The 26,990-nt window shown below is 49.5% G+C and overlaps 2 protein-coding genes across 3 annotated transcripts in view; both read left to right on the top strand.

Annotated features, from left to right (window-relative positions):
- Positions 1–4,291: 4,291 nt before the first annotated feature.
- Positions 4,292–26,990, top strand: part of MRPS6 (mitochondrial ribosomal protein S6) — a 42,973-nt gene continuing 20,274 nt past the window's right edge. The window contains exon 1 of the mRNA XM_059466609.1: positions 4,292–4,522. Coding sequence (XP_059322592.1) covers positions 4,478–4,522 — 45 coding nt within the window. The 5' untranslated portion in view covers positions 4,292–4,477. The remainder of the gene's footprint in view (positions 4,523–26,990) is intronic.
- SLC5A3 (solute carrier family 5 member 3) lies at positions 4,324–25,767 on the top strand. Of its 2 annotated transcripts, none has more exons than XM_059466607.1 (2): positions 4,324–4,522; positions 17,467–25,767. In XM_059466607.1, exon 2 carries the CDS (start codon positions 17,761–17,763, stop codon positions 19,906–19,908), a length of 2,148 nt encoding a protein of 715 aa, XP_059322590.1. In that variant the 5' UTR covers positions 4,324–4,522; positions 17,467–17,760; the 3' UTR covers positions 19,909–25,767. The 2 variants fall into 2 exon arrangements, with proteins under 2 accessions (XP_059322590.1, XP_059322591.1); XM_059466608.1 differs by lacking the exon at positions 4,324–4,522 and adding an exon at positions 11,161–11,289.

The raw sequence follows: 26,990 nt of genomic DNA, 5'->3' as shown, positions 1-26,990 counted from the left end.
AGATATTGCAGGACATTTTTTCATGGAATCCCAGAATTACTGAGGTTGGAAAAGCCCTCACAGATGATGGAATCCAAGCTTTCCAAGGCCAGAGCACCCTTTCCATGGGGAAATTGCTCCTGGTGTCCAAGCTGAGCCTCCCCTGGCACAGCCTGAGGACATCTCCCCTTGTCCTGTCCCTGTTCCCTGGGAGCAGAGCCCCACTTTGCTACAAGCTTCAAACATTCCCAACATCTTTCCCAAAGAAAACCTTGGCATACGTATATGGAAGGCAGGAGGATATATTTTTATCTGTGCTTTATTCCAAAAGGTGATGTCTTGAGGGTGGAACGATTCATCCATGCCCTGTGTGCTGCTCTTTGGGATAGGGATGGATGGGATGGACACCAGCATGCAGAGAGGGTGCTTTGCCCAAATTGCAGCATGAAAAAGTCAGGACATTTTGCATGGCACTTATTACTTAAATAAAGTAAATAAAATCTCTGTTAGGGGAGTTTTTATTTCCTTACTGATTATTCACGGCATGGTCACCACTCGCTGTTCAGACCATCCTCTCTAACCCTGTGCTTTTAAATATTCAACATTACATTTCCTACAGTCTTTGGATGCTTTTGGAGGAAAAACCAAACTTGTGAGATTCAAGGCAGTTTGGAAATGTTGCACACCTTAGATGGGTGGTGAAAGATCTGGGGATCATCCTGAGCTTCCATAAAGGGATGGACAGGGCAGGGCTGGCACAGCTGGAACGTGTCCAGGGAAGGGGCTGGAAAACTCCTGAGGGAGCTGGGGGGGCTCAGCCTCGAGAAAGGAGGCTCAGGGGGACCTCGTGCTCTGCACAGCTTCTGCCAGGAGGGGCAGGGAAAGGAGGAGAGGAAATGGCCTCAGATGGCACCAGGGCAGGCTCAGGTTGGAGATTGGCACAGAAAATTTCCCTGGCAGAGTGGTCAGGCCTTGGGCTGAGCTGCCCAGGGAGGTTTGGAGTCACTGAATTGTCCCAGAGCAGTCTGGATGTGGCCCTGGGGACAGGGATTGGGGTGGTGCTGGTGGGGCTGGATGGTCCTGAAGGGCTCATCCCTGCTGACTCTGGGCTTCTGGGATGCCCCATGAGATGCCCACACACGTGTGACAGACAGGTGTAGTCACTACCTGTGTTGCTGATGTGCATGAGAGACCCTCAGGCACCCAGATCTCATCCCAGGGATATCAAACATCCACCTGGGAATGGATTTATGGGCCTCAGTATCAAATGTTTCTGCTGGGAGCAAATGCCATCACAGACAAAAATGGACTCAGGCTCGGGCTGATGTCTGGGGAGTCCTGGGACAGCTTTAAATACAGCTGGGGGGATTCCCAAAAAGGGGAGGTGGGGGAGGTGGCCACAGGTAGATGTGTGCTTAGGGAGATTCCATGTGGAATGGAGTCAGAAGTGAGACTGAACAGAGACTGTAAATTTATATCCTGCTGGGAATCTGATACTGGCATTTGAAAGCAGCACTGGGAGGGCAACAGGGACAGGGATTGAAAGTTTCCTTTTCTTCTGCCAGAGGAACGTTTGAGGAGGTAGAGCACTGGAAGAACTGGGAATTAGAGCTCTCCCCACTCCTTCCTGCCTCTGGCCAAAATGTGACAGCTCCAAATGTGACAAAGAGAACATCATGGGTCACCTGTGGCTGCACAAGGAGCACCTGGAGCGTCGGAATGGCTGATGTGGGAATGGCAGGGATACCTGGACATTCCCACCTCACCTGGATTTCCTCCTGAGCTTGCCAGGCACATGTCCAGAATAAAAAAGGTCAGGCCAGACAACACTGTATTAGAAAACAAACAGGGAAGCAAAGCAAAGGGAAGCAAACCCAGAGAGAGTTTGCATTGTGAACACCAACAGGCAGTAAATTCTCCCTGTCAGCTGCCTGGCAATTACTGCCTGAGCACGGAGCGGTGGGAGCTTGGGAATACCTGTAAACACTTCTGCACAGGCAATTTGTCTTGTAGCAGTACCCAAAACAGCTCCCAGGACTCGCACAGCCCTCGTGCCTGGAGGGCACAGGATGCCTTGGGAAGCACGGGGAGCTCACACCTGCCTGAGATGGGGAAGGCCCACAGCAGCACCCGGGGCTGGCTGAGCTGCAAGTCCTGCTGAAAAGCACTGGGAGGAGTTTTCCACTTCCATGCCTGCCCTCAGGATCCATGGCAGTGACCGTGGCAGCCTCCCTGTGCAGGCAGAGCAGAAGAAAATGTCCCTGGTTTTGGAAAGGGCACGGCTGGGGCACCCAGGGGAGGTGTTGAGGCCTCTCTGGCTGGGCTGGGGCTGGGATTCCAGTGATATTTCATTAAAGTCGTTTAATCTCGAGATCTGTCACTTTCTCTGCTTCTCCTTGGGCACGGTGGGGCTGCTCGATCTGCAATGGGGCTGCAGGATCGAGCAGTGAGGGCTTGAACAGCTTGGGCAGAAACTCGATTGTTTCTGACTGTTAATGGCTCTGCAAAGCCAGCATTTTGGGCATGAGGGTATGAGGGAAAATCTCTGCTGTGGGCAAGACAAAGAGCATTCAAACAAACCCCCAGGCCCCTCCAACACCTTCTCTAGTGGGAGCAAGTGTTGAGCTTCCAGCCCAGCCCAGCTGGCCGCTGGTGTCAGATGCAGCTGCAGGGATCTGTGTCACTGACCTTGGTGGCTGCACGTGAGCAGCGGCCAGGGGCGCGTGCCAGGCTGGGAAATGCGTGGCCAGAGCCTCCCTCACGGGGAGGACCCGGCCACCAAGGCCACCACACACACAGCTTCACCTCCATCCTGCTGCTGCTCAGGCCTCCACACCCCGCACGGCCACGAGAGCTGCTCACACCACGGCTGGGACTGAGCATGGGGAAGGACCTGAGGGTGCCCTGAGGATGGGGAAGGTGCCGGGCCTGCATGGGGGTGCTCTGAGGATGGAGAAGTTCTGGACGTGCCCTGAAGGACTCTGCAGATGGACAAGGTCTTGGCTGTGCACTAAGGAGTTCTGACAATGGCCATGTCCTGGGGGTGCAGAGGTGCCCTGAGGATGAGGAAGGTTCTGGAAAATACCAGGTTGACCGTGGCTCAAAGCAAACTGGCCCGGTGGAAGGTGTCTGTGGCCATGGCAGGGGGTGGAGCAGGACAATTCTGCATGTCCCATCCCACTCGAGCCTTTTTGAGTGCTGGTGACATGGGCGGGGTATCCCACACGCTTGGGGGTGTCCTACATGAGCAGGGTGTCTCAGTGTCCCATAGGAGCAAGGTGTCCTGGTGTCCCGCCCGGGCTCTCCCACACGTCCGGGGTGTCCCACATGAGCAGGGTGTCTCAGTAACACACCGGGATGTCCCACGCGAGCAGGATGTCCCACACAAGCAGGGTGTCCCGGTGTCACACCGGGTGTCCCACAAGAGCAGAGTGTCCCGGTGTCCCACATGCCCGGAGTGTCTCGGTAACACACCGGGGTGTCCCACATGAGCGGGGTGTCCCGGTGTCCCACCCAGAGTGTCCCACATGTCCAGGGTGTCCGGGTGTCCCGGTGTCCCACACGAGCAGGGTGTCCCGCTGTCCCACCGGGCTGTCCCACACGAGCAGGGTGTCCTGGTGTCCCACACGAGCAGGGTGTCCCGGTGTCCCACCGGGCTGTCCCACTCGAATGGGGTGTCCGGGTGTCCCGGTGTCCCACACGAGCAGGGTGTCCCGATGTCCCACATGTGCAGGGTGTCCCGCTGTCCCACCGGGCTGTCCCACACGAGCAGGGTGTCCCGGTGTCCCACATGTGCAGGGTGTCCCGGTGTCCCACCGGGCTGTCCCACACGAGCAGGGTGTCCCGGTGTCCCACCGGGCTGTCCCACACGAGCAGGGTGTCCCGGTGTCCCACATGTGCAGGGTGTCCCGGTGTCCCACCGGGCTGTCCCACACGCGCGGCCCGGCCCGAGCCGCCCCCGCCACACGCGGTCCCCACGCGGCGCGGCCGCGAGCCCCGGCCCCCCCGCGGCGCTCCGTGCGCGGCCCCGGCCGGGAGTGAGCGCGGCCCGGCGGGGGGAGCGGAGGGGGCGGCGCAGTGGAAATTTCCACTCCCTGCAGCAGCGGCGGCGGCGGCGGCTCGGGCGGCTCGGCGGGGCCGGGGGCGGCGCCGGCCGCGGGGGCAGCGCGGGGAGGGCCCGGCCGTGCTCGCGCGGGGGTCCCGGCCCTCAGGCCGCGGTGCGGGGCAGCCCCGGCCCGGCGGGGGCGGCGCTTGGCGCGGGCAGGGCCGGCCCGGTCGAGCGTGCGCAGCTGCTGCGCCCTTTAAGCCGCGCCGCCCCTGCCCGTACGGGTGTCTGAGCCGCGGGAGCCGCGCGGGAAGGAGCCGCCACAGCGCCGGGACGCGCCTTCCTCCACCACCTCCTCCTCCTGTCCCCCCTGCTCCTCCTCTCCGGCCTCGCCGCAGCCCCCTCCTCCCCACCCCGTGCCCCGCTCCTCCCGCCACTGCCAGCAGCTCTAAGATGCCCCGCTATGAACTGGCTTTGATCCTGAAAGCCATGCAGAGGGTGAGTGAGGGAGAGGAGGCGGGAGGAAGGGAGGGAGGGAGGCAGGTGGGACTGGCAGACCCCCTCCATCCTTGCCCCGTGGTGTCGCCGCGGTGTCCCCTCGGTGCCCGCTGTCCCCGCCGCACCGCGTGGCCCGGCCGGCCCTGTCGCCCGCAGTGTCGCAGCGTGTCCCGGGCTCCGCGGCGCTTCCCCCGCGCTCCGGCCGCTTTCCCATCGCCCCTTCCCTGCCCGCTGCCCCCGAGCCGCAGTCCCCTCTCCCCCTCCCCTCCGGCACGCAGGTAAGCAGATCCCACGCTCTGCGAGCGATATGCGGTTTTCCCTGCCCATCCCCTCCCTCCGTGCCTGGAGCAGGTGAAGCCGGCCCTTCCCCTGCCCCTGCCGGCGCATCCCCCTCTCCCTCTGCAGCACCAGCGCTTTCCATCCCCCTCCCGCACCTGTGCCGGGCCCCTCCTCGGCTGCCCTGCGCTCCGGCAAGCCTCGGGGCGAGGGAAAAGGGGCGGCAGCGGAGGATTCGCTCCGGCCAGCTCCCAACGCGGGGTGCCACCTTCCCCCCCGTGTGCCAGGGCATGCCAGGGATGGGGTTTTGCCCGCAGCGGTTGAGCGGGGCCGATAGGCCGGGCCCTATCGCCCCCGGGAAGGGGCGCTGGGGGTGGCAGCAGCCGTTGCCGCTGTTTTTTGGCAGCGCGGTGATAACAGAGCTCGGTTAAATGATGCTCTTCCCATTCGGCAGGAGCTGAGTCAATACGTGGAGGAAGGGAGGGGGGTGGCAATGGGGGATGTGTGTGCGTAAAAATAATAATAAAATAAGGCCATCTCCGTGTGGATGGGAGGTTTATTTGGTAAATAACAGCTGATACCGGCCCTTCTCTAGCACCTTCTATAGCCTTTGTTTATCTGCTACTTTCCAGCTTAATATGCGGTGCTGGTGGTGGAATGTAGCGGCACTTGCGCTGGGCTGGAGCCCTCCGATCCAGCCCGGCGTGGATACGCTGGGATTTACCCTTCATTCCCACCAGCACCTTTTCCCAGCGAGCAGCAGCAGCTCAGCAGCGTGGCCGTGGCTTTTTGGGAATTACGGGAGCACGTCTGGTGTGCCGCATGCACTAGTACATTTCCATTCATTTTACATGGACCATCCACATGTCGGGGCTGGCTTCTTTTTTTTTTTTTTTTTTTTTTTTCTCTAATGTATTTTTCCCCGTGGTTTAGCTGCAGAAGCTGTAGTAGAGACATCTCACCTGGGTCCTCTAGTGGAGAAACGCAGCAGCAGGGAGAAAGCCGGGTGACATTGCTGCACCAGCTCACCCGGGCTAAAATACGCTCCTTTTCCACTTGCTTGTCAACATAGAATTTTTGTCCGATTTTTTTTTTGTTCCTTTCCACACCTCTCCCCTTGCGTGGATGAGGCAGAGATGGTTTTTGCAGCCGTGCTGTTGATGTGGGAGATGGGTACTCGGCATGCAGGGCAGGACAGCAAGCGTAGCAAATCTGCCATAATACTGAGGCAGGAATAAACTGACTTCTCTGAAAGGATGCCATGGAGTGCTCTCTGCTGGAAAGGCTCTCTGGTTTCTAGGATCTGACCACGGAGATGCAGGGATAAGCTTTTAGCTGTAAGATGCTTCTAATGAACATCAGTGCTCTCAGGATTTAACATCTGTAACCTTTGCCTCTTTGAAATTGGACTCTCCATCATGTTCTTTCCACATGGATGTACCTTAAAGGGGTTTTTTTAGCTCTGTGATTATGTCCAAACATTTCAGTTTGTGCTGGTGTTTTTAACCCACCCTTGCTGTAAGTCTAAAATTAAGAGTCTGTCTGTAGGTGCTGCTATTTTCGTGCTGTTTTCAGCACACCACATCTGGGTGCTTTTTTTGTTTCCCAATATTTTGCTGCTCCTGCCTCTCTTGTGCCATGAGAACACTTGGAAATATTTTCTTGAGTGGTTTTGTGCTCCGTGGTGCTGCTGGATCTTGGCTGGGGGGGTTGCTCTAATGACCCCTGTAAGCTGTGCTTAACCCTGGCTGTAATACTGAATTAAATGATGCAAAATATGGGCATAATAAACCAGTCTGAAATGGGGGACTGATTCCAGAACTCCTTCCTGGAGAAGAATAAACGACATTGCTTTTCCACATAGGTGACGGCACCTGGGCAGCTGCTCCCTGTCAGTGCCTCTGTGGTGTCTGTGTGTCCTGGTGCTGTCTGAGCAAGTGCTGGTTCTTCTTTTGGTGTCTGTGATGTCCTTCCTCCGCTGTGGCAGCTCCCCTGTCCCCCTGTCACTTGGCTGTGCTGTGTTCCAGGGCTTGTCCTGAACTTCTCGGAGCTCTCTGGCAGCTTGGTGCCGACCTCAGCCTGGAGACTTTGCTGCCTCTCTTCAGAGGCAAACTTGGTGCTTCTGTGGGGTTTTCCCCACCCACAACTTTCTTTTAATAGTTCCCTTGGCATTCTCAGGGATCCAGGCAGAATTGAGTCCCTCCAGTTCATTTTTGTTGCTTTAAGCCCTGTTGCTGCCCAGCCCTGCTCGTGTCCAAGTCAGGGATCCTTTCCTGTTCTTTCCCTGCATGTGTTTTCTGTTGGGAGGGTCCAGCACACCCCATCCATCCTGCCTGATGCTCTCCTCAGGCTTGGCAGGCTCCAGAGCCTCCTCAGCTCTCCTTTTGTGCCTTAAAAATGCAACACCCAAGAGCTTTGGGAATGGGAAAACTTTCACTTTGCACTGGTGCCACTTATCAGCCTTTGTCTCTGGCTGTCTGCATGTACTTCCCATAAAAAGTCAGGATTTTATTCTGGAGTAAAAGCTGAGCAGCTCTTCTCTGTCCTGATTTGTGAGAGGTAATGGACTTGGACTAAAAACACTGTATTTTTATATACTAAAACACAGAATATTTTTTATACTCTGTATATAGAGAGAGTTTTTCATCAGCAGAGCCTCCAGTTAGTGACTCTTGGGAAAACAATAATAAAAATAGCCCCAAAATTAATAACCCCCCAGTACTCTGTGGTGTGTTTGGAGGGTGAGAGGTTTGTGTAGCTGAGTGTGAGTTTATGGAGGAGGTGCTTTGGGCAGAGCAAGGTGTGAGCATGGAGGTGAAATGATTCATTTTGCCCATTGTGTTGCTTTCCACACTGCAGCATGGAAAGAACAAATGCTGGGGGGAGCTTGGGGGCACATTTGTTATCAGCAGTGTCCAGGTGTTTGCAAACCAAACCTTACCTGCCCACAGCTGCCCATGGCCTGAATTCCCTGCTCATAACAAAAGCTGAGCTTCCAAGAATTCCTGCTTTTGTCCCATGTTTGTCTGTGCGTGTGGGGACTGTGGTGGAGCAGCACCTTCAGCAGGGAAGGGCAGTGAATCCCCAGGAGGGAATCTGCAGGAATTGTCACTGCCTGGGAGAGCAGGGAGCTCTGGAAGTCCCTGGAAGGAAGGAAGGAAGGGCTGGCAATGGTTTCCTGCTCTGAGGCTGTTTCTCACAGCGACTGTGGGGTGGCAATGCCACATCTCCGAGGGGATTGGGACACAGATGGGAATCCCACAGTCCCTGACCTTGGAGAAGAGCTCCAGGATGGAGTCTAGCCTCTGACTGATCCCCACCCTGTCACCCAGAGCAGAGCACAGGGACACCTGTCCCACCAGCAACTGATGGGCACTTGGTGAATAACTCGGAGTATTTCACTACAAAGGAGGAAATTCATCAATATTTTATAAACAGCGTGCCCATCTTCACCTGTGACAAAGTTCAAACACACAGTGTCAGAATCTAAAACCTAACCACCTTTTTTTCCAGCAAAAATACCTGGACTAGGAGAGCCACCCACCCACTTCTGGAATCCCAAAGTGGTTTGGGTTGGAAGGGGTCTCAAAAATCACCTTGTTCCACATGGCAGGGGCACCTCCCACTATCCCAGCTTGCTGCAAGCCCTGTCCAAGCTGGCCTTGGACACTTCCAAATTATTATAATAATAATAATCCTGCAGTGAATGTGTGCTCTCATTTCCCCAGCCATGTTCTCACAACACAACTTGTCTTCAGCAGCTGTTTGTTGCTTTTGGAGTGGCTTGCTGTGTTTCCAAAATTCCCTACCTGCCGTGTGGGGATTGTTGGCTATTTTGGGAAAGCCAAAGAAAATGGGCAGTAGTGTTGCTTGACATCTTGACTATTTCACTTAATTGCTGTGTAGGCAGCTGCAGCAACTGGGCTTTTGATGTCTCAGTTGCCAGGAAGGAGGGGGAGAGAACGAAGCAGGAAGATATTGGGTTTATTTTATTTTATTTCCTTTCCGGTGAACCACCTGCTCTTCCAATGGAATTGTGCATCTTCCCCACCCCTCTTCCCAGCTGAGCAGGTTAAAATTACACAAAAGTTTTCTCCTCTGTTCCCACTGGCATTTTCAGTAGGCTGGAACAGGCTCTGAGCCTGGCAGGGAGGGCTCCTGGAGCTGGGGGTGGTGCTGGGATGGAGACCAAAGGCAGGATCAGAAAACAGCAAGATCCAGCCCTGGCTCTGCTGGAGGAGTCACCTTTTTGTTTTCTGCCCTGAGCATTCCATAAGGAGAGCTGCATTTTGGGGAGTGTGGTGCAGACAGCATTTGGGAATGATACCCTCTTGCCTGATATTTGACATTTCCAGTCTTGGAAGAGCTGGAATTTCTGCCAAGTGTGGCATACGTGCCTGGCTCTGAGAGAACACAGAGGATTATTCTCTGCTGCAGAACAGTTTAAGCCTAATTTCAGTTCCTTGCAGGCCCTGGTGGGATTTCAGTGGGGTTTGGGCAGCCCCTCTTCAGGGGACAGCAGTGGGGTTAAACCTTTGAGTTCAGGCTTCTCTGGGCTGCCCTGGTTCCTCCCCAGCAATGAGCTCTCTGCTCCTGCCTGGGTGTTGTTCCTGCTGTCTTCTGGCTGTGGACAGGGAGGTGTTGGTAACTTCAGCATGGAGCAGATTCTGTCCCTGAACTCTTGGGAGAGCCCTTTGTGCTGAGCAATAATCTCTGATGGTTGGAGAGCCCTGAAATGTGACTGATTCCTGTAAAAGTTCTCCACTGTAACAATGAGGAGAAGCTTCTCCTTCAGCTCATATGTGTGTGTGGTTTCTGTCTCCTAATCTTTATCAGTTCCATACTTTGGAATGATGGAAGCTCTGCTTTCCTCCATGTGTTCTTTCAGGAGCTGATTTTTCCAGTTCCCTTGTCCCAGAACCATCATTGCCACACAAAAGTTGCTTTGGCAATTAAGTTGTTGTTAAGTATTTTATCTTCTCTTTTGTTTTGCCCAGAGCAGCTGTGGCTGCCCCTGGATCCCTGGAGGTGTCCAAGGCCAGCTTGGAGCAGCCTGGGACCGTGCAAGGTGTCCCTGCCATGGCACAGGTGGCACTGGATGGGCTCTAAATTCTTTCCAACCCAAACCATTCCAGGATTTTTTGATTTGTCAGGCTCCATCCATGGCAGGCTGATAATTCCTGGAGCCACAGGCACCCTCACCTCCCTGGCTGCTGATCTGGGGTGAGGGAAGAGCTGTTTATGTGGAAGCAATTGCTTGGTAGAGCTTTGTGTCCCACCCTCTGTGTCCCTTACCTGAGGGCACCAGGTGTTTCCCTGGAAAAATTCCTGCCCTGTGGAGCAGCAGGGATATCCCCAGTGTGCATTGAGGAGCTGATAAAAAGCTGAAAGCAGGGAAAAATAAAACCACAGAAAGAGATGCAAAACATAACTAATTATGGAGAAGTGGAACGGGAAAAATTGGAATCAAATATATGGAAAGTAAAACAAGATGTGAAGACCTGTCCTGGGGAGCACTGGTGTAAACATTAGTGCTAAAAATGAGATTCTAGAGCAAATTCATCACCCCTGGGGAGGAGAAGGGCAGGAAGGAAGTGGATGGTGTAAAGTGAGGTTTATGAACCCAAGAAACAGCATGGAGGAACTGCAGAACTGTTGTTCTGCTATTTTTTAATCCTGGTTTGTCCACTTGCAAGCCAGTCCCTGTGTTCAATCCTGCAAACATCTAAGGAAGAATAAAAAGCCAGGTCCATGCAGAGGAGGGAATGTGTTCAGTGGAGTTGGTGTTTTAGAAAAAGAAATCAGTGTTCAGTAGCTTTTACTAGAGATGTTCTGTATCAAGCTTTGTAATTAGCATTAATTGTTTTAGAACCAACAGAATTTTATTGAACTCTGGTTTTGGTGTCTTGAAATCTCCAAGAAGAATCACAAGTCTTGAAACAGCACCCAGCTGGCTGGGAAGCTTGAAGAGCCTCAAATTCTTGGATTCTGTATGATCCTGAACTTTTGTCCCACCCATCAATAATCCTGGGGGTGCTTTATATTCTTCCAAAGACTGTGGGCAGCCAGAAATGTGATGGGAATTTGGGGAAGTCCTAAAGAAACTTAATGAGTCTGGTTGTTTTTTTTTTTTCTTTTTTTTTTTGTTCTTCCTAGAAATTTGAAGAAGAATTTCCTCCTGGTATCTTGCCCAGTTTCATGGGGACTGACACTTCTCTTTTCTCATTTCCCAAGTAATTTCTGCACTCTCACAGCCAAAAGCCTCCTCAAATGGGACGAAGCAGCACATTTTTTAGGCTGGGATTATCCAGTTCCTGCTGGGTGCTGATCACCACCAGCTGCATCACAGCACTGAGCCTCCAGCTGAAGGAAAGGGCATCCTCAGCAGTGGCAGAGATTTTGCAGCATTTCTGATATGTGCTTCTAAAAAGGTGATAACCTTGTCCAGAGGACTGAGAAATCCACCAGAAATCCAATTCTTGGCTGCTGAGGTTTGTTTGACTCCTTCTCCTGCTGCTGCTCTGGTGACCAAGTGTTCATCTCCTCCATCCCTGCCGTGGCAGTGCAGTGTTGGTGCTGCTGCGTTTTGGGTTCCACAAGAGGGGATTTGAGCCCTGGCGCTGCCTCGGTGTCTTGCTGCACCTTCCAGGGCAGTGTGAGGTCTTGCCTGGTGCTGTGAGGTGGCAGAACCTTCCAGTCTGGCTTTTTGCCCTCTGGTGCCCTTGGTGTGGCTGTTGAGCACGTGGCTTCTGGGTTGTCTCTGCCCCTTTTTCTTTCAGTTCCTGTGGAAAAGAACTGTGTCCTGTGGAGGGGGGAATGGCACCTCTCTGTGGTTTCCTTGCTGGGCTGGGCTTTGTGGTGACAAACTGAGCTCAGGAGGGCCTTGCTGGGGCTGCAGCCGAGGCAGGAAAGGTGCTGAGAGCTTCTGCAAGGCCCAATTCCTTGGCAGCTTCTGCTCCCTTCACAGAATTACAGAGCTTGGAAAAGCCCTGCCAGCCCATGGAGTGCCAGCTGTGCCCCATGGGCACCTTGTCCCCAGCCCAGAGCACTCAGTGCCACCTCCAGGCCTTCCTTGGGGACTCCAGACCTCCCTGGGCAGCCCCTTCCAGGTCCTTCCTGTGGAGAAATTCCTCCAGATAACATTTGTCACCCATGGAAACATAAGCCAATTCTTTGAGCTGACAAGGGGAAAAGGAAGGTATTAACTCCTTATTTTTTTTTAATTTGATAATTGATGGATTTATCTCCTGGGTATGATGGGTATCCTGTCTAGGTAGGCCTGGAGAAGACAGAATTTCTTTCTGGTATCTCTCTGTATTTAACAGATGAAAAGAGAATTTCTGTCTCCTTCCCTCTGTCCCCAGCTTACTCCTTGCCCTGGAGGTATTTGGAGTTTTGGGAAGAACAGTGGAAGCAAATCAGTTCCTTATTCCTGCTGGAGTGCTGGGGACTGGCTCTTGGCAAAGGGAACCAGCCAAGTGTGAATGTCACAGGCAGTGGCATGAAGTGCTCGGGCAGGGTGATGCAGATCCTGAAAAAATCCATCTCTTCTTGCTTTGCAAGGCTGGAGCTTCTCTTGTGTCCACTGACTGCTGGAGCGTCCTTCCTGTGCCTTCTGCCCTTCATTTGTGACTTGCTGGGACACTGGAATAGGTGTATTTGCTTGGCATGAGGGGGAAAATGGTTAAAAAACCCAAAAAATGACAACTAAACGAGGTCCTGCTCTAACAGTGCCAGTGCCCTTGAGCTCCAGTTGGCCTCACATCACTCCAGCTCCTGCTCTGTAATTGTCCACTGCCCATCCCATTTATGACTGGCAGGGAGTTCTGTGTCTCTTGCTTTGGGGTTACTTATTTCTCTCATGTCTCCCTCAGCAGTTGTGTAGAAAAGAATCCAGAAGAATTTATGCTGGACCAAGCTGCTTTTTTGTGCTGCTGCAGTAAAATGAAGACCAGAGCTGGAGTGATTCCTGACCAAAACAAAAGTTCCTTACGTGTTCATAACAACTCCTTTGAGTGAGTGGCTCGTTCCTTGCCCCTCAAATTGGATTTTTTTGGTAGTGCTGGTTTACAGAGCTGGCTCCTGAGTCCCCCAGAGCAGCAGGAGCTCGGTGTGGTGATGGTGCAGAGTGTGACCAGCAGGTTCAGCCAGGTGGGCTCAGGTCACCTGGACATGTGGCCCTTTCCTGTGCATCCTCTGGGGTCCAGGGCTGGCCTGGCATCCCCAGCAGCTCCAGTTATTTATTGGCTGCTCCAGGTCATTTTCTACCTTCCCCGTGTGCCCCAGGGGGGTTCCTGGCACACTCCTCTGCCCCAGCTCCTGGTTTTTAGGGAAAAGCCTGGAACTGCTGCCCTGGATGCTCAGGGCTCTGTTGAGCAGCTGCCAAGGATAGCCCCTGCTTCCTCAAGGGCATGTGCTACATAATTTATGTATCACTTACTCCATGAAGAGCTTCAGTGCTCCTTTTTTATGTTCTGGAGTGCTGCAGTAAATGGAACAAAGTTTTTCCTCTTTTTTTTTTCCTCTAAGAGGTTTTTTTCCTTGTGTTTACTGTGGAGCAGTGGACAGGTAGGAGCTCCCTGGTGTGTCCATGGCCAGGAGTGTGAGGGGTCTGGAAAACACACTCAGGGGGTGGCACATGGCACACACCCCACTCAAGGCACAGGACTTGTGGTATTTATTCACTGTTCTGTGGCAGAGTTAATATTTTCCATGATGCTGGCAATCTGGACAGTTTTCTTCCACACAACAGAGCTGTTCAGTAGGTGAAGTGCTGCAGATCTGATTTCCAATACTCCTGCTTGACTCTGGAGAGGGAAAATGTTGTTCCCAAGAAATAATCTGTAAACTGTGAGCAGAGCACTTAATTTGCTAACAGTGGACACTGCTGTGGGATAGGTGGGCATCTACATCCCCAAATTAACCCTGAAAACATCAGGATTGGTGAGGAGAAAAGGAAAGTCAGCTCAGACATTCCCATCTGCCAAAAAGCCGACGGAGCTGAGAACAAATGGTGGCTTCAGAGCTGGAGCAGTTGCACTCTGGCACGGTTTAAACACCCATTTTATTAGAAAAGCACTGTGGAGAAAGTTTTCCTTTAGAACAATCCTGCAAATTTCTCCTCAAAATCCCACCCTGGGTCTGCTTCACATTATGAACTCTCTCTTCAGGGACTTGCTTGGGATTTTTTCTCCCCTTAAGGAACAGGCTGGGTGTTGGAGAGACATATGCATTGTTTCACCAGAGCTGCAGCCTCTATTTGCAGACAAGAGGGAAGCACATTGTTTTGTGTCTTTGATATGATCCAGCCAGAAAACAGCCTCAGGGAAGAAAATTCCCAGTCCTTGGCAGCAGCACTGTCTTTCTGCCTTTTTTTTTTCCCCCTCTCTCTGTCAGTGCCACAATGTTCACTGTTCTAATAACTCAGGACTAAACTCACATGGGGCATCTCAAAAGTCCTTTGTAAGACTTGAGGTCAGAACTTGCTGAAAGTTCAGAGGGACGAGTCTCATTTTCCTAATGAAGAAAAGTTCCAGGGTTATTTTGGAATTAGGTCTAAGAAACTGGTACAAGAAGCTACTTCAGTGCTGTAATTTAGTGACAGTGCAGCAAATTCCTGATGGCTGCTGAAAACTTTCCACCTTCCAGCTCAGGCAAACTGAGCCTTGCAAAAAAACCCTCAGGTGTTGGTGACAGAAGGCAGGGTTCAGCTCTCTGAAATGTGGTTATTTTAGGTGCATGGACTGGCTGTATCTTCCTATGGAAGATGCTGCAGGAACTTCACTTGTTGTTTATTTTGGTTGGAATGAGCCCCCTGAAGCTGAAGTGACTTAACTGAGGAATGTCACAATTTATTTGAGGGCAGCTGCATCTAATAGTGACACACTTGTGAGAGAGTCTGATCCTGGAATTGCAGGAGGTTTGGATTCCCAGGGACCTCAGAGCCCATCCAGTCCCACCCCCAGGGCACCCCACCTTCCATTATCCCATCCAGCCTGTCCTTGGACATACCCAGGCATCCGGGGCAGCCACAGCTTCCCCCTGTTAGTATCTGTTTGTAGAAACTCTCTGGATACCTCTAATATCAAATTGAATTGATGTTAATGGAGATTTTTGTGATTTTTCCATACTGTTCTATAGGATATTTGTGACAGGTCACTGATGAACCTACAAGGAAGATGGTGGGAGGTGAACTCAAGTTAAAATCAAATATTTTTTAGTAATGAGAAGGACAACAGAACATTAAAAATACTAACTATTAGCATTTCCTTATCTGGCTGTTCTCCTGGTTTTCTGTATAGCAGATTTTCTTTTTGTCATATCTCACTAAAATCTCTTCTTCTCTTTCTCTTCAAATATTTATAGTTTTGGTATAAACATAATGTAGTTGGAAAATTAGCTGAATATAGCAAAAGACACAACACTATTAAAGTGTTGCTCCAAAGTGCTTAAAACCAAGAATAGTCCATTAAACTTGGCTCTGATTGCGTCATCTGATGTGTTTATAATTTTGGGTTGGATTAAGCTATTAGACCATTTAACTACTCCTGTATTTGCGGGTGGGGAGAAATGTGAATTCTTCTGTGGAAGAATTGAAAATACATCTGTGGTTTGAGGCTTCTGAGGAATGATAAATTTAGCCCAGTGCTGTAATCAGTCCGTTTTGTGCCATTCTCCTTAGTCTCTCATTATTGGCTGTAATTCCAGCAGAAGGAATATCTCTATTCTCAAGTGGATTTGTGGTGCTGGGGGGAACCCTTATTATTTTTATTTTTTATATTTTTCTCCTGAAAAACAGCTGGACCATGCAAATGACAGAGTGGTGGATTTCTCCTTAAGGTTAAAGTTGTGGCTTGCTGGGAGCTATTTTTAAAATCTATGAGGAGTTGCACGTTTTTACCTCAGTACCACTGCTGCCTTTAACACAATGGGTGTATTTTCAGCCTTAACTCTCTTGGAATTTCAAATGGTTTTATTGACCCTTTAAACAAACCAAATATATGGCAGGGATGCTAAACAAGAAACCAACCAAATATTAGAATATGCTATCAGGCTGTTTGTATTAATGATTAATTAATGGGGAAATGGCAGCTCCAGCCTTGTGCCAGGGAAAGAACTGGAAGGGGATGCCTGGAGCTGGTGCTTGTAGGACTTGTGAGATTTTATGGGCAGAAAAAAGACCCAGTGTAGGTTTTCTTGTGCTTTTACCAGTGGGTGGGAAAGAGGAGTGGAGTCAGACCCTGTTCTTCACTTGTAATAATCTCATTATTGCTGCCGAAGGTTTGTGTTCTGATCTTTAGACTAAACCTGTTCTTTGCTTTGGTCTTCCCTTCCCATGGCCATTGGGTGTAGGAGATGGAAGAATCCCGTGTCCAGCTCTCTCCAAACCCATTAGAAGCCTCTGGGTTGGTAGAGGGTGCCCAGAGCAGCTGGGGCTGCCCCTGCGTCCCTGGCACTGCCAAGGCCAGGTTGGAGCAGCCTGGCACAGTGGGAGGTGTCCCTGCCATGGGTGGGCTCTGAGGTCCCTCCATCCCAAACCATTCAGTGATTCTGTGGTACCTCCCAAGGCATAAACAGGAGATGGGAGCACATCCCAAATCCATGAGGGAGCCACCATGCAGCTCCTCGGGGCCCCTTCCTCTGCCACCAAGTCTTCGTTGTCCCTTTCCTCCACTTCCAACAGGTTTTGTTTCCTGCCGAGTTTGGGAGCTGTCAGGTGGGATTGGGAGTTTGGGAAGGGTGTGGCAGGGAAAGCTTTGCCTCCCTACCTCCCATCCTCTCCATGCTGGGATGGGAATGGATGCTGGAAGGACATTTCCTGGCATCCTTGTAGCTGTGACTGCTGCCAGAACCCACCCAGTGTTCCCTCCTGTGCCTCTGGTGCTCCCACAAACCCCAGGTGTGCTGTCCAAAGGGACTGGCCCTAAAGTGAGATGTCAGGTGGAGTTTTGCTTCTGCCACTTGCAGGAATGGGATGTTTTCTCCCCTTGGATCATGTGGATGTGTATGGAGAGCTTTCCAAGTGAAAAATAACCCTGTGATTATCTGTACCTCTGACAGGAGCAAACTCACCTCAAAACCTGCACAATAACCTTGATTCTCCAGCTGATTTGAAATGGATGTTGATATTTGAGAGTGCTGTGACCTCACTTTGATTTTTCTAGCAGCCAGCTGGTGTCTCAGGTGCTGTCCTGTGGTGCCAGGATCTCCCAGGATTTGGGAGGTGCAGTGCAGGAAATGCTGAGCCAGGTTTGGGCTCCGTAGCCATTGTTATTTGTTGGGCTTTTAAAATTTTATTTTCCTAAGATTGCTTGGAAGAGGAAGATCTGGTTAGTGGCTTGAGAAGGAGACTTGTGAGACACCAGAGTAATGAAAAAGAAAATGTATTTTTGTTGCTTCCTGTGTTCTGGGGAATTTGGGTCACTCAATCCTCCCGAATTGCTGCGTCTCTGAAGGTACCTGTAACCACTGAAGTTGACTTGTGAAAGGCTTTTACCACTTAGCCCTTCAAATATTGAATGATGTCTGTTATGGATTGCAGGAAGTATAAAGGGGGAAAAATCTGTGGTGTTCAGTGATTTGTTTTACTACACTTCAAATTTTTTCTCATTACTTCATGAAATTCCTCTCTAATTCAATCTTTGTCTTTTGTCTTTGCTGCCTTGCAGGGTTGGTACAGTAGGCCTCACTAAACTTAGCTGCAACTAAGAATTTCTCCTACATCAACTGAGTTAAGGCTGATGCTCTTGTGGAATGTGGATTAAAAGTGCGTGCTAAGTTCCCAAATTTGAGAAGCGGAGAAAAGTAAATGTACCACTGCCACCAGCATCAGGACAGCAAACCAAGGGACAAAGAATTTGACCCGCTGTGTTGATTTTGGTTAAAACTGGTTCACGTGGTGCTTAAGAGACGTTGGCTGGGGGGCGAGAAGTGGACGTCAGCGAAGGCTTTTTGGTTACAAAATGAGGGCTTCTTTGGAGCCAGCAGACATTGCCATTGTGGCCCTGTACTTCGTGCTTGTAATGTGCATAGGTTTCTTTGCCATGTGGAAAAACAATCGGAGCACCGTGAGTGGCTACTTTTTGGCAGGGCGTTCTATGACCTGGGTAGCTATCGGGGCCTCGTTGTTTGTGAGCAATATTGGAAGTGAACATTTCATTGGGCTCGCAGGATCTGGAGCGGCGAGCGGATTCGCCGTAGGCGCGTGGGAGTTCAACGCCTTAATGCTTTTGCAGCTTTTGGGATGGGTCTTCGTGCCAGTCTACATCCGCTCGGGAGTGTACACCATGCCCGAATACTTGTCCAAGCGGTTCGGAGGGCATAGGATTCAAATCTATTTTGCAGCGTTGTCTCTGCTTCTTTATATCTTCACCAAACTCTCGGTTGACTTGTATTCGGGGGCGCTTTTTATCCAAGAGTCCCTAGGGTGGAACCTGTACCTGTCGGTGATCCTGCTGATCGGAATGACGGCGCTGCTGACCGTGACCGGAGGGCTGGTGGCCGTCATCTACACGGACACCCTCCAGGCGCTGCTTATGATCATCGGGGCCCTCACACTCATGATCATAAGCCTCATGGAGGTCGGTGGGTTTGAAGAAGTGAAAAGGAGGTACATGTTGGCGTCACCGAACATCACCTCCATCCTCCTCACCTACAACATCTCCAACACCAACTCCTGCAACGTCAGCCCGAAGCCCGACTCTCTCAAAATGCTGCGCGAGCCGACGGACGAAGACATTCCCTGGCCCGGGTTTCTGTTGGGACAGACCCCGGCCTCGGTGTGGTACTGGTGTGCCGACCAAGTCATAGTGCAGAGAGTTCTGGCCGCCAAAAACATCGCTCACGCCAAAGGCTCCACCCTCATGGCCGGCTTCTTGAAGCTGCTGCCCATGTTCATCATCGTGGTGCCGGGCATGATCTCCCGCATCCTGTTTGTGGATGACATCGCCTGCATCAACCCCGAGCACTGCTTCCAGGTGTGCGGGAGCAGGGCCGGCTGCTCCAACATCGCCTACCCGCGCCTGGTGATGAACCTGGTGCCCGTGGGGCTGCGCGGGCTCATGATGGCCGTGATGATCGCCGCCCTGATGAGCGACCTGGACTCCATCTTCAACAGCGCCAGCACCATCTTCACGCTCGACGTCTACAAGCTCATCCGGAAGAGCGCGACCTCCCGGGAGCTCATGATCGTGGGCAGGGTGTTCGTGGCCTTCATGGTGGTGATCAGCATCGCCTGGGTGCCCATCATCGTGGAGATGCAGGGCGGGCAGATGTACCTGTACATCCAGGAGGTGGCGGATTACCTGACCCCGCCGGTGGCCGCCCTGTTCCTCATGGCCATCTTCTGGAAGCGCTGCAACGAGCAGGGGGCTTTCTACGGCGGCATGGCCGGGTTCGTCCTGGGCGCCATCCGCCTCATCCTGGCCTTCTTCTACCGCGCTCCCGAGTGCGACCAGCCGGACACCAGGCCCGGCTTCATCAAGCACATCCACTACATGTACGTGGCCACGGCGCTGTTCTGGATCACCGGGATCGTGACGGTCGTGGTGAGCCTGCTGACGCCGCCGCCCACCAAGGAGCAGGTGCGGACCACCACGTTCTGGGCCCTGTGGAAGCGCGGCGCGCCAGACAGCGCCGGCAAGGGGGAGCTGTACCAGGGCCAGGAGAAGAGCATCCTCAAGTGCAACGAGAACGCCAACCACATCATTCCCAACGGGAAGTCGGAGGAGAACATTAAGAACGTGAAGCCGGAGGACATCAACCTCCTGGTGACGTGCAGGGATGACAGCAACCCGGTGATCTCGGTGAGCCACTCCGAGGTGGAGACGCCCGTGGATTGTTACTCCAACGGACAGGCTGCCCTGATGGGGGAGAAAAAGCACGAGGAGGAGGAGGGGACTGACAACAGGGCGAGACATTTGAAATTCATAGATTGGTTCTGTGGCTTTAAAAGTAAAAACGTAAACAAGAGAGTGGTTCGGGAGGTCGAGGAGGAGACTGTTTGTTTACAAATGCTGGAAGAGACTCCAAAAGTTAAACTATTACTAAATACTGGACTGGTCTGTGTCTGTTCCCTTGGAATCTTCATGTTTGTCTACTTCTCTTTGTGAGTGAATAGTGAACTTTTAAGGGTATGGCTTAAACATACAGAAGTTGATACAGGTCTCTGGAGATTTTTGGTTTTTCCTTTCTTTTCTTTTCAAACAACATAACCACAACCCAGGCATTGTTTACGCTATAATTGTAAGGTCAACTCAGCTTTAGCCTATTTCGAGACCATTTGAGATGTGTTGTCCTCCCTCTGCTGAAAGCAGAACCTGTCCTGTGGTGGCTTTTTCTTTTTTCCCTTTTGTGTTGGTTTTATTTTTTTTGTTTTCCATTTGCAGCACTAACCTTTTGTTTTTCTGTGTATAAATATACCAAAGGCAGGCAGGTGGCTGTGTTTGAAGTCAGGCAGTTACAGCTCAGTCAGCATTAAGTGAAGATAACAGGTAATCAGTTACCAGCGTGTAAAATCTGAATGATTAAAGCTGTGTCAAAAGATTTTTAAACGCAGAGCTGTGATGCACATTTATAAAATAACTGTATTACCTTGGCCAACTTAGCACTTTTTAATTGCACTCACTGCTTTTTTTCTTTTTTCAGTTTCTCATTTTTCTTCTGGCAACAACAGGAAGCTGTTTTGTCTCATTTTATAGCACTTAAAACATGATGGCTCTTAGCAGCTTTCTGCCTTTTTTTTTTACTCTTTTTAAGGAAATTTTTGTCTTTTGATTTTTATCCACTGTAAATTCCATTACTGAAAAGTTTCTGTATTAAAAAAAAAAGAAAAAAAAGAGAAAAAACTAAAACAAAAATAAGCCTGGAGATGACAAACTGTCAATGGAGGAGGACGAAAAAGAAATATTCTTTCTGTGGGGTTTTGTAGTATATTGAAATTGAAGAATCACAGAATTCTTGGGGTGGGTTTGGGATGTCCCTGGGCAGCTGTTCCAGGGCTCTGCCACCTCCATGGAAAGAAATTTTTCCTCAGGTTTGGGTGGAATTTCTTGAGTTTTGGTAAATGGCCAAAAGATTCATTCAGCCTCTCCACTCTCTGAACCTTGGACATTGTAAGGATTGAATCCTGGACATTGTGAGGATTAGCTTCTTTTTAGGGAAAAATCTGTTTGCAGGTTCTGCCATATGGGAAGAAGAAAACCATGAAGCTTTACATGTCTTGAAAAACTGTTTTGCACCCTGCAGAAGGGTTTTCCTCTGCTGTGTCTGGGAGGAATCCCTGAGGAGGAAGAGGAGGAAGCTCCGATGCTGCAAGGGGAGAACAACTGGGAAGGCGAGGAAGGGGAAATGGGAGGGAGAGGTGAAAGTGCTCCTTGTTTTCCAGAGCCCTTTTGCCCCGTGTCTTCTCCCACTTCCCCTTCCATCCTGTCAAACTTCCTCTTTGTATTTTGAGGAATCCCAGAATCCCTGAGCTTGGAAAAGCCCTCCCTGGTCATTGAGTTCCAGCTGTGCCCAATCCCCACCTCGTCACCCAGCCCAGAGTGCCACATTCCTTGGGCACCTGCAGGGCTGGGCACTCCACCAGCTCCCTGGGCAGCCCCTTCCCATCAGTGACCTTTGTGGGAAGAAATTCCCTCCTTCCCTCCCTCCTCAGGAGGATCCTGAGGGATTTGGTGTCAGGAGACGGGGAGCGCGTGCAGCCACAAATCTGTGCCGCCAATTGAGGTCTGTCATGTCCTCAGGATTTTTCCAAAAACCTGAATTCCTCCCTGGCAGTCACAGCTATTGGTAGGGCTCCAGATCCAGAGGATGTTTCTGATGGATGGATGGATGGATGGATGGATGCCCAGGCAGGGATGAGCAGTCCCAGGTGTGTGGAGGATGTGTGTGCAGCAGGTTGGTGCTCTCATCCTTCCCCAAGCCAAGCTGGCTCCTGGTTTTGGGAGCAGAGCCCACCAGTGTTAAAACTCCTCTCTCCAGGGCAGAGTGGCCATATCCAGGCTTTCCATGGAAATAATTCCTCCAGTTGTCTTTGCTCCTGAGCTCGTTCAGGAGAGCATGAACTGGCTGGGCCAAAATCAGGCTGAGGGACCATTGTGAACATTCACCAAAACCACTTGAGGGGTCCAGCACCATTTCCTTGGCATACAAACAAGAACCAATTCCTGTGGGGGAAACCTTTTTGTAGAGATGAGATTTGGGTCAGTCCTGCCTTTGCCTGCTGGAGCAAGTTTGCTTTTCCAGTGGTGCCATCCACACAGCTTCTAGCAGATAAATCCCAATACATCTTTTCAGATAAGATGATTCACTTCTATTTTTGGGGTGGTTTTGTTTGTTTTGATGGTGTTTTAGTATCATTTGAATCTCATTCATTCCAAAACTTTGACCAGAGGCTGAGATGCCCCACTTTTCGCCACTTGGTTTAGTTGTTGCTGCTGGGAAGTAGAACTACTCCAAAGTGGAAAACTTGGAGTGTTGTCGCAGTATTTGTAGAGAGGAGCCACCATACATGGTGCTGATGTTGCTTCCAATGGGACAAGACACATTTTCTTATGGTTTGTGTGTCCACAGCTTGGTTTGGGAAAACATTTTAAATCCTATTTAAGGGTGAAATCCTGGTGTGTGGAATTAATGGCATCTCAAGTTGCTTCATTAGTGGGCTGAGCTGTGAAGGACGGTTTGATGTAAAGACGTAGGGAATTGTTTCCATACAGGATAAAATCATTTAGGGCAACATTTGATCATAGTGGGATGAAAAATAAATTGTAGAAGGTAAAGCTAATTCTCAGTCCAACAATATCCTCCTGACAAGGCTGGGATGTGGCTCCAACACCCGCTTTGGCCCAGGCAAGGAGACTCGTGTCCGTTCGGAGCTTTGATCGCTCTGAACCATTTTGGAGCACGATTTTGGAGCAGCTGCTGGCACTGGGATTTTCCAGGCTGCTCCTCGATGTGCAGCGCTCTGCCACCGCCTGGGAAGCCAGGTTAGCTCAGGGACCCTTTGGCTCGGCTCCATCGCCCTGTGCTGTCCCCAGGGTGCCTTACACGGGCGGGCGGCCCAAGGCGCGGCTCCTTCCAGCGCTTCTCCCTGCTGCTTCCATCCCTCCCTCCCTCCCTCCCTCCCCTGCCATTTGCTCCTCCAGGAGGACACCTGGGAGAGCCAACAGGCACAATTCCAGTGTCCTGCTTGCTCACATCCGTGGGGAGCTCTCCTTGGCCGTGGGAGGGAGCTGAGTCCTTCAGGACCGAACTGAGGTGCTCCATCTCCCACTTCCTTTATTCTCCCTTTAGCTACGCTAATGAGCTGCCACATTAATCACACTGCTAATTGGCGGGCAGGATCATCATGGATTATTAATCTGCCTCCCCACCCCATCCTCAGACTTGGTATTGTGAAGCTTTTAAGCAAATTCTTTCTCCAGTGCTTTTTTCTCTTCGGGTGTTTTGTGTGCTCCTCTTCAGCCTCATTGTGTCGTAGAGATCCTGCAAGTTGCTGATGCTCTTTGCTGCATAAAACCACTTAATAAAAGGCCTTTATTAATAAATAAAGATATTCCTGAGGTTCCAAGCAGGCTGCCTGATGGCAAGAAGGACCTTGTGTAGAAGAAGGGATTTTTCATAGCGTAAACAAGCCTTTGCTGAAGGGAGAAGTTGGTAAATTTGGGGTCAAACACCCATTTTTTGGTTCAGCAGAACCATAGTGTTTCCCAAGATGGAATTTTGTTGCCTGGCCCCTCCCCCTGGGTGGGGCTGGTTGTGCTTCTGTCTTGCAGCAATGGGTTTATTTATTATTGCCTTGAGTTTAGGATGACAAGTCTTGGAAAACTGAGTTTGGAATGACAGCTTTTTTTTCTTCTTGTTATTTCCCTTAACTTATTTTTTCTGGTAAGGTATTTGAATTTTGCTCCTGGAAATGGTAGAAGCCTTTTATTTAGAAAAATAATTAAAAAAAATAAAAAAGAAGAGGCTTCTTGAGAGTTTAATAGTACACTTTGGGAGACTGTTTTTATTTAAGTTTTTTTTAAATGGCTGATTTGATGCTCTTCTCTGCCAAAGTTTAGAGGCTTTTTTTTTTGTTGTTTAATTTTTTTTTAAATAATTTTTCCTGTTTAGCTTTTAGGGAAAGCAAACCGTGCGAGATTGTAAGAAATAAAAATGGCCTTCAGTATATTCCTTATATTGTGTATTTTTTACTTCTCCACTTGTGTGTTCCCTGATCCCAGAAGGGCCAGGATGAGACTTCTGATGAGAGTCATGAGCCCTGTAACCCAGGAGAGAAAAAGATTTATTTCCATGAGGTTACAGTGGAAGGGGCAGAGCCACCAGGGAGCTCTGCCAGCACTTAAAAGATGCTTACAACTTTAAAACAGCTTTATTTTTTTTATATATCTATTTTTTTAAATCCTGAGATAGAGGAGGTGTTGGGAATTGCTCCCTTTCAGAGAACAGAGACATGGAAGGAGCTGGAGTTGCCAAGCTCCAGCTTTCTCAAGGAAATCTTTGGATTTAGCATGTACAGAGAAGCAAAATTACTCATCTGTTAATTTGGTATTCTGTATGTTCTGTGCCCTTAAATGTAATTGTTTTGAAAATAAAACTAACCTTGTTATGTGATGTTAAAAGCAGACTTCTGTGCAATGTTTTAATTTTTTTTTTGTTTTTTTAAAGAAAATGTTTGTATATAATTAAATGGTTTAATGTGCTTTAATTGGCCTAAGGTAAAGAGTAGTCCTAGAATGTAAAACATATATAATTAGAATTTCTGATTTCACTGTGAGATCTCTGAACTCTTGGTTTTTTGGTTTTGTTTTGTTTTCTTTCTTGCAAAGTGGTTTTGTTTTGTTTACAAAACACTTTCTCTTTGATTTCTTTCCTGGTGTTGGTTTCAAGGCATTTGCTTCACTTCTGTTCCAATCTTGAACTCATGGTATAGTGACATCTGGTGACACTTGGCATTCTCAGTTCCACTGTGTAAAGTCAGACACTTTGAGCAAAACTGGCGGTGAAATGACAATTCTGTGTCTAGGGATTCACGCTTTTCAAATGAGGTGGTTATAAAAATAGTTGCTGTGCAAAATGTTAGTAGTCTTCTTCAAGAAGAAAGCAAAATTTTCTAATCTCACTCAAGCAGTCTCTTCATTCATCATCTTCTTTTTTAAAGCACAGTGTCAAAGTGATGCTGCTTTACCTTGTATCTCTGAGAAAAAATGTTTTTTTAGATATCTGTGAAGTATTTTTGGGTTTTGTTGCTGTTGTATTTTTCTGCAGATTTTATATAAAATACCAGTTAATGAACTGCCTTTTTTCTGTTGGTTTTTTTTAACTCTCTAAAATACATTTCAGACCAAAACCAAATGATATCATATAGCATTTGAAACCTGCCTTTTTCCTTGTCCCTTGGTTGTTTTTTTGGAAATAAGCCAAATGGGCATGTAGATAAGATCACTATAATGGATCCAGGTCTCTTTTGGTAAAGTGTTATTTAAAGGTCTGTTAAGATCTTATAAGACAATATAATGAAAAAAAACCCTTTACTGTAGTAGGAATATAGATTTAGAAGTGTTAATGAGATTAATACAGCTTAATTATATTGTAAGTTGCTACTGTCCTTAATGACAAGCTTTTTGTCACAGAAACGATGTATGATAAATTAATTTTGGTCTAGTGTATAGAATTATCATATTGCTATCAATCTTTGAAGTAAATCTGATGCAAAATTTTCATAGTTAGCATTGCTGGCCCTGTGTATACTGTTCTTTGTATACTGTATGCATTTTATTTTGCCTCCTGCATTAGTCTTCAAACTAAAACTCTTATTAGAGAGTATTTGGATACTTTCAGACTGTGTTTCTTGCAGTTTACATTCCTTTACCATGGCATTTTGTCCTGTCTCAAAGTATTGTATGGAAATGTTTCAAACTTCTGTACAAAGTTTCAATAAAAATAGAGAAAAAAAAAACCCAAAAAAACCCCAAACGGACCAACCCACCAGAACAGAGAGTTTTGGAGTATTTTACTCTCAGTAAACCCTGCAGCTAAAGAGGATTCCTGCTTCTGTTCCTGCTCATTCCAAAGGCAAAGCCAAACTGGGTTCTTTGAGAGTTCAAGGAGATCTCCAGGATCCCAAATCCTGAATTTGGGCTCTGGTTTTGGGAGGTGGGGCTGGGCTGGGCTCAGGGCACAAAGCAGGAGTGAACCCCCCTTTGGCAGAGGAATCTGCTTGGCTACTGTGCAAAATTCCTTTATTTTCGTTGTTTTATCTTTAAATATCCTGTTCAGTTGCTGCTTCAGCAGTTCTTGGGTGGGACCAGCACCTTCTTACTGATTGTGGGGTTAAAACATCAGCACATGCTGTGAGCAGAGCCCTGAATGTTCCACTTCCTTCTGCTCATCCCTGTCCCCCCATAAGGACATGGTGAACTTGGGAATCACGAATTCCTTGGCCGGTGTTGGTGGTTCAGCAAGGGGAAGGGCAGGCCTGGTGTTAAATTAGGGATTCACCTTCCTTTGCAGATGGGAGCTTGGCAAAAACTGTGGCAAGGCTGCTAAACCCAGAATTTCATCTGCAGACAAAACAAATTAACCCAAAATTTTCATTTATTCTCTTCTTTTGCCGCTGTGATGTAAAAGAAAAATGGACATTTTGCTGTTGTTTGTTTCACGGGGTGGATAAGAAACATTTTTTGAGAGGCAACTTTGGATTTGGGATGAAAAATAAGCATTTTCCTGCTTTACAAACTTGGTTTGGATTTGTGTTTTCCAGGAGGGAGCGTTTTAATGAGTTAACTATTAATTAACCAGTTCCATAATTAGTTTATTAGGTGTTTACCCAGTGAGCAGCTTTCCAGGTCAGCGATTCTCAAAGAGGTTCAAGCAGCCTCTTTGGCAGCAGCTGCTTCTGTTTGTGTTGGCCAAGCCTCACTCCCCGGTTTGCTGCTCCTTCTTTGGGGTTTTGGGTTCCCCTTTGGGGTTCTGGGCAGGATTTGTGTGGAAAATCCCACACAGGTGGTGGCAATGAGGACTTTTCCTGCAGGGAATTCCCTTGCTGGGATGGGGCTGCCTCAGTTTCCCTGTGCATGTTCTGGTGCTGGGAAAGGGAAGGAGCCAGGAGGTTTCACCTCTGGCCCTTCTCACTTTAATCAGGTTGGACTCAGGGATTTGCTCTTTGGGTGTTTTGGGCTTTATTTTTGAG

This window comes from Ammospiza nelsoni, chromosome 2, assembly GCF_027579445.1.
Source record: "Ammospiza nelsoni isolate bAmmNel1 chromosome 2, bAmmNel1.pri, whole genome shotgun sequence".
NCBI lineage: Eukaryota > Metazoa > Chordata > Aves > Passeriformes > Passerellidae > Ammospiza > Ammospiza nelsoni.
This window is presented reverse-complemented; position numbering and strand designations above follow the sequence as displayed.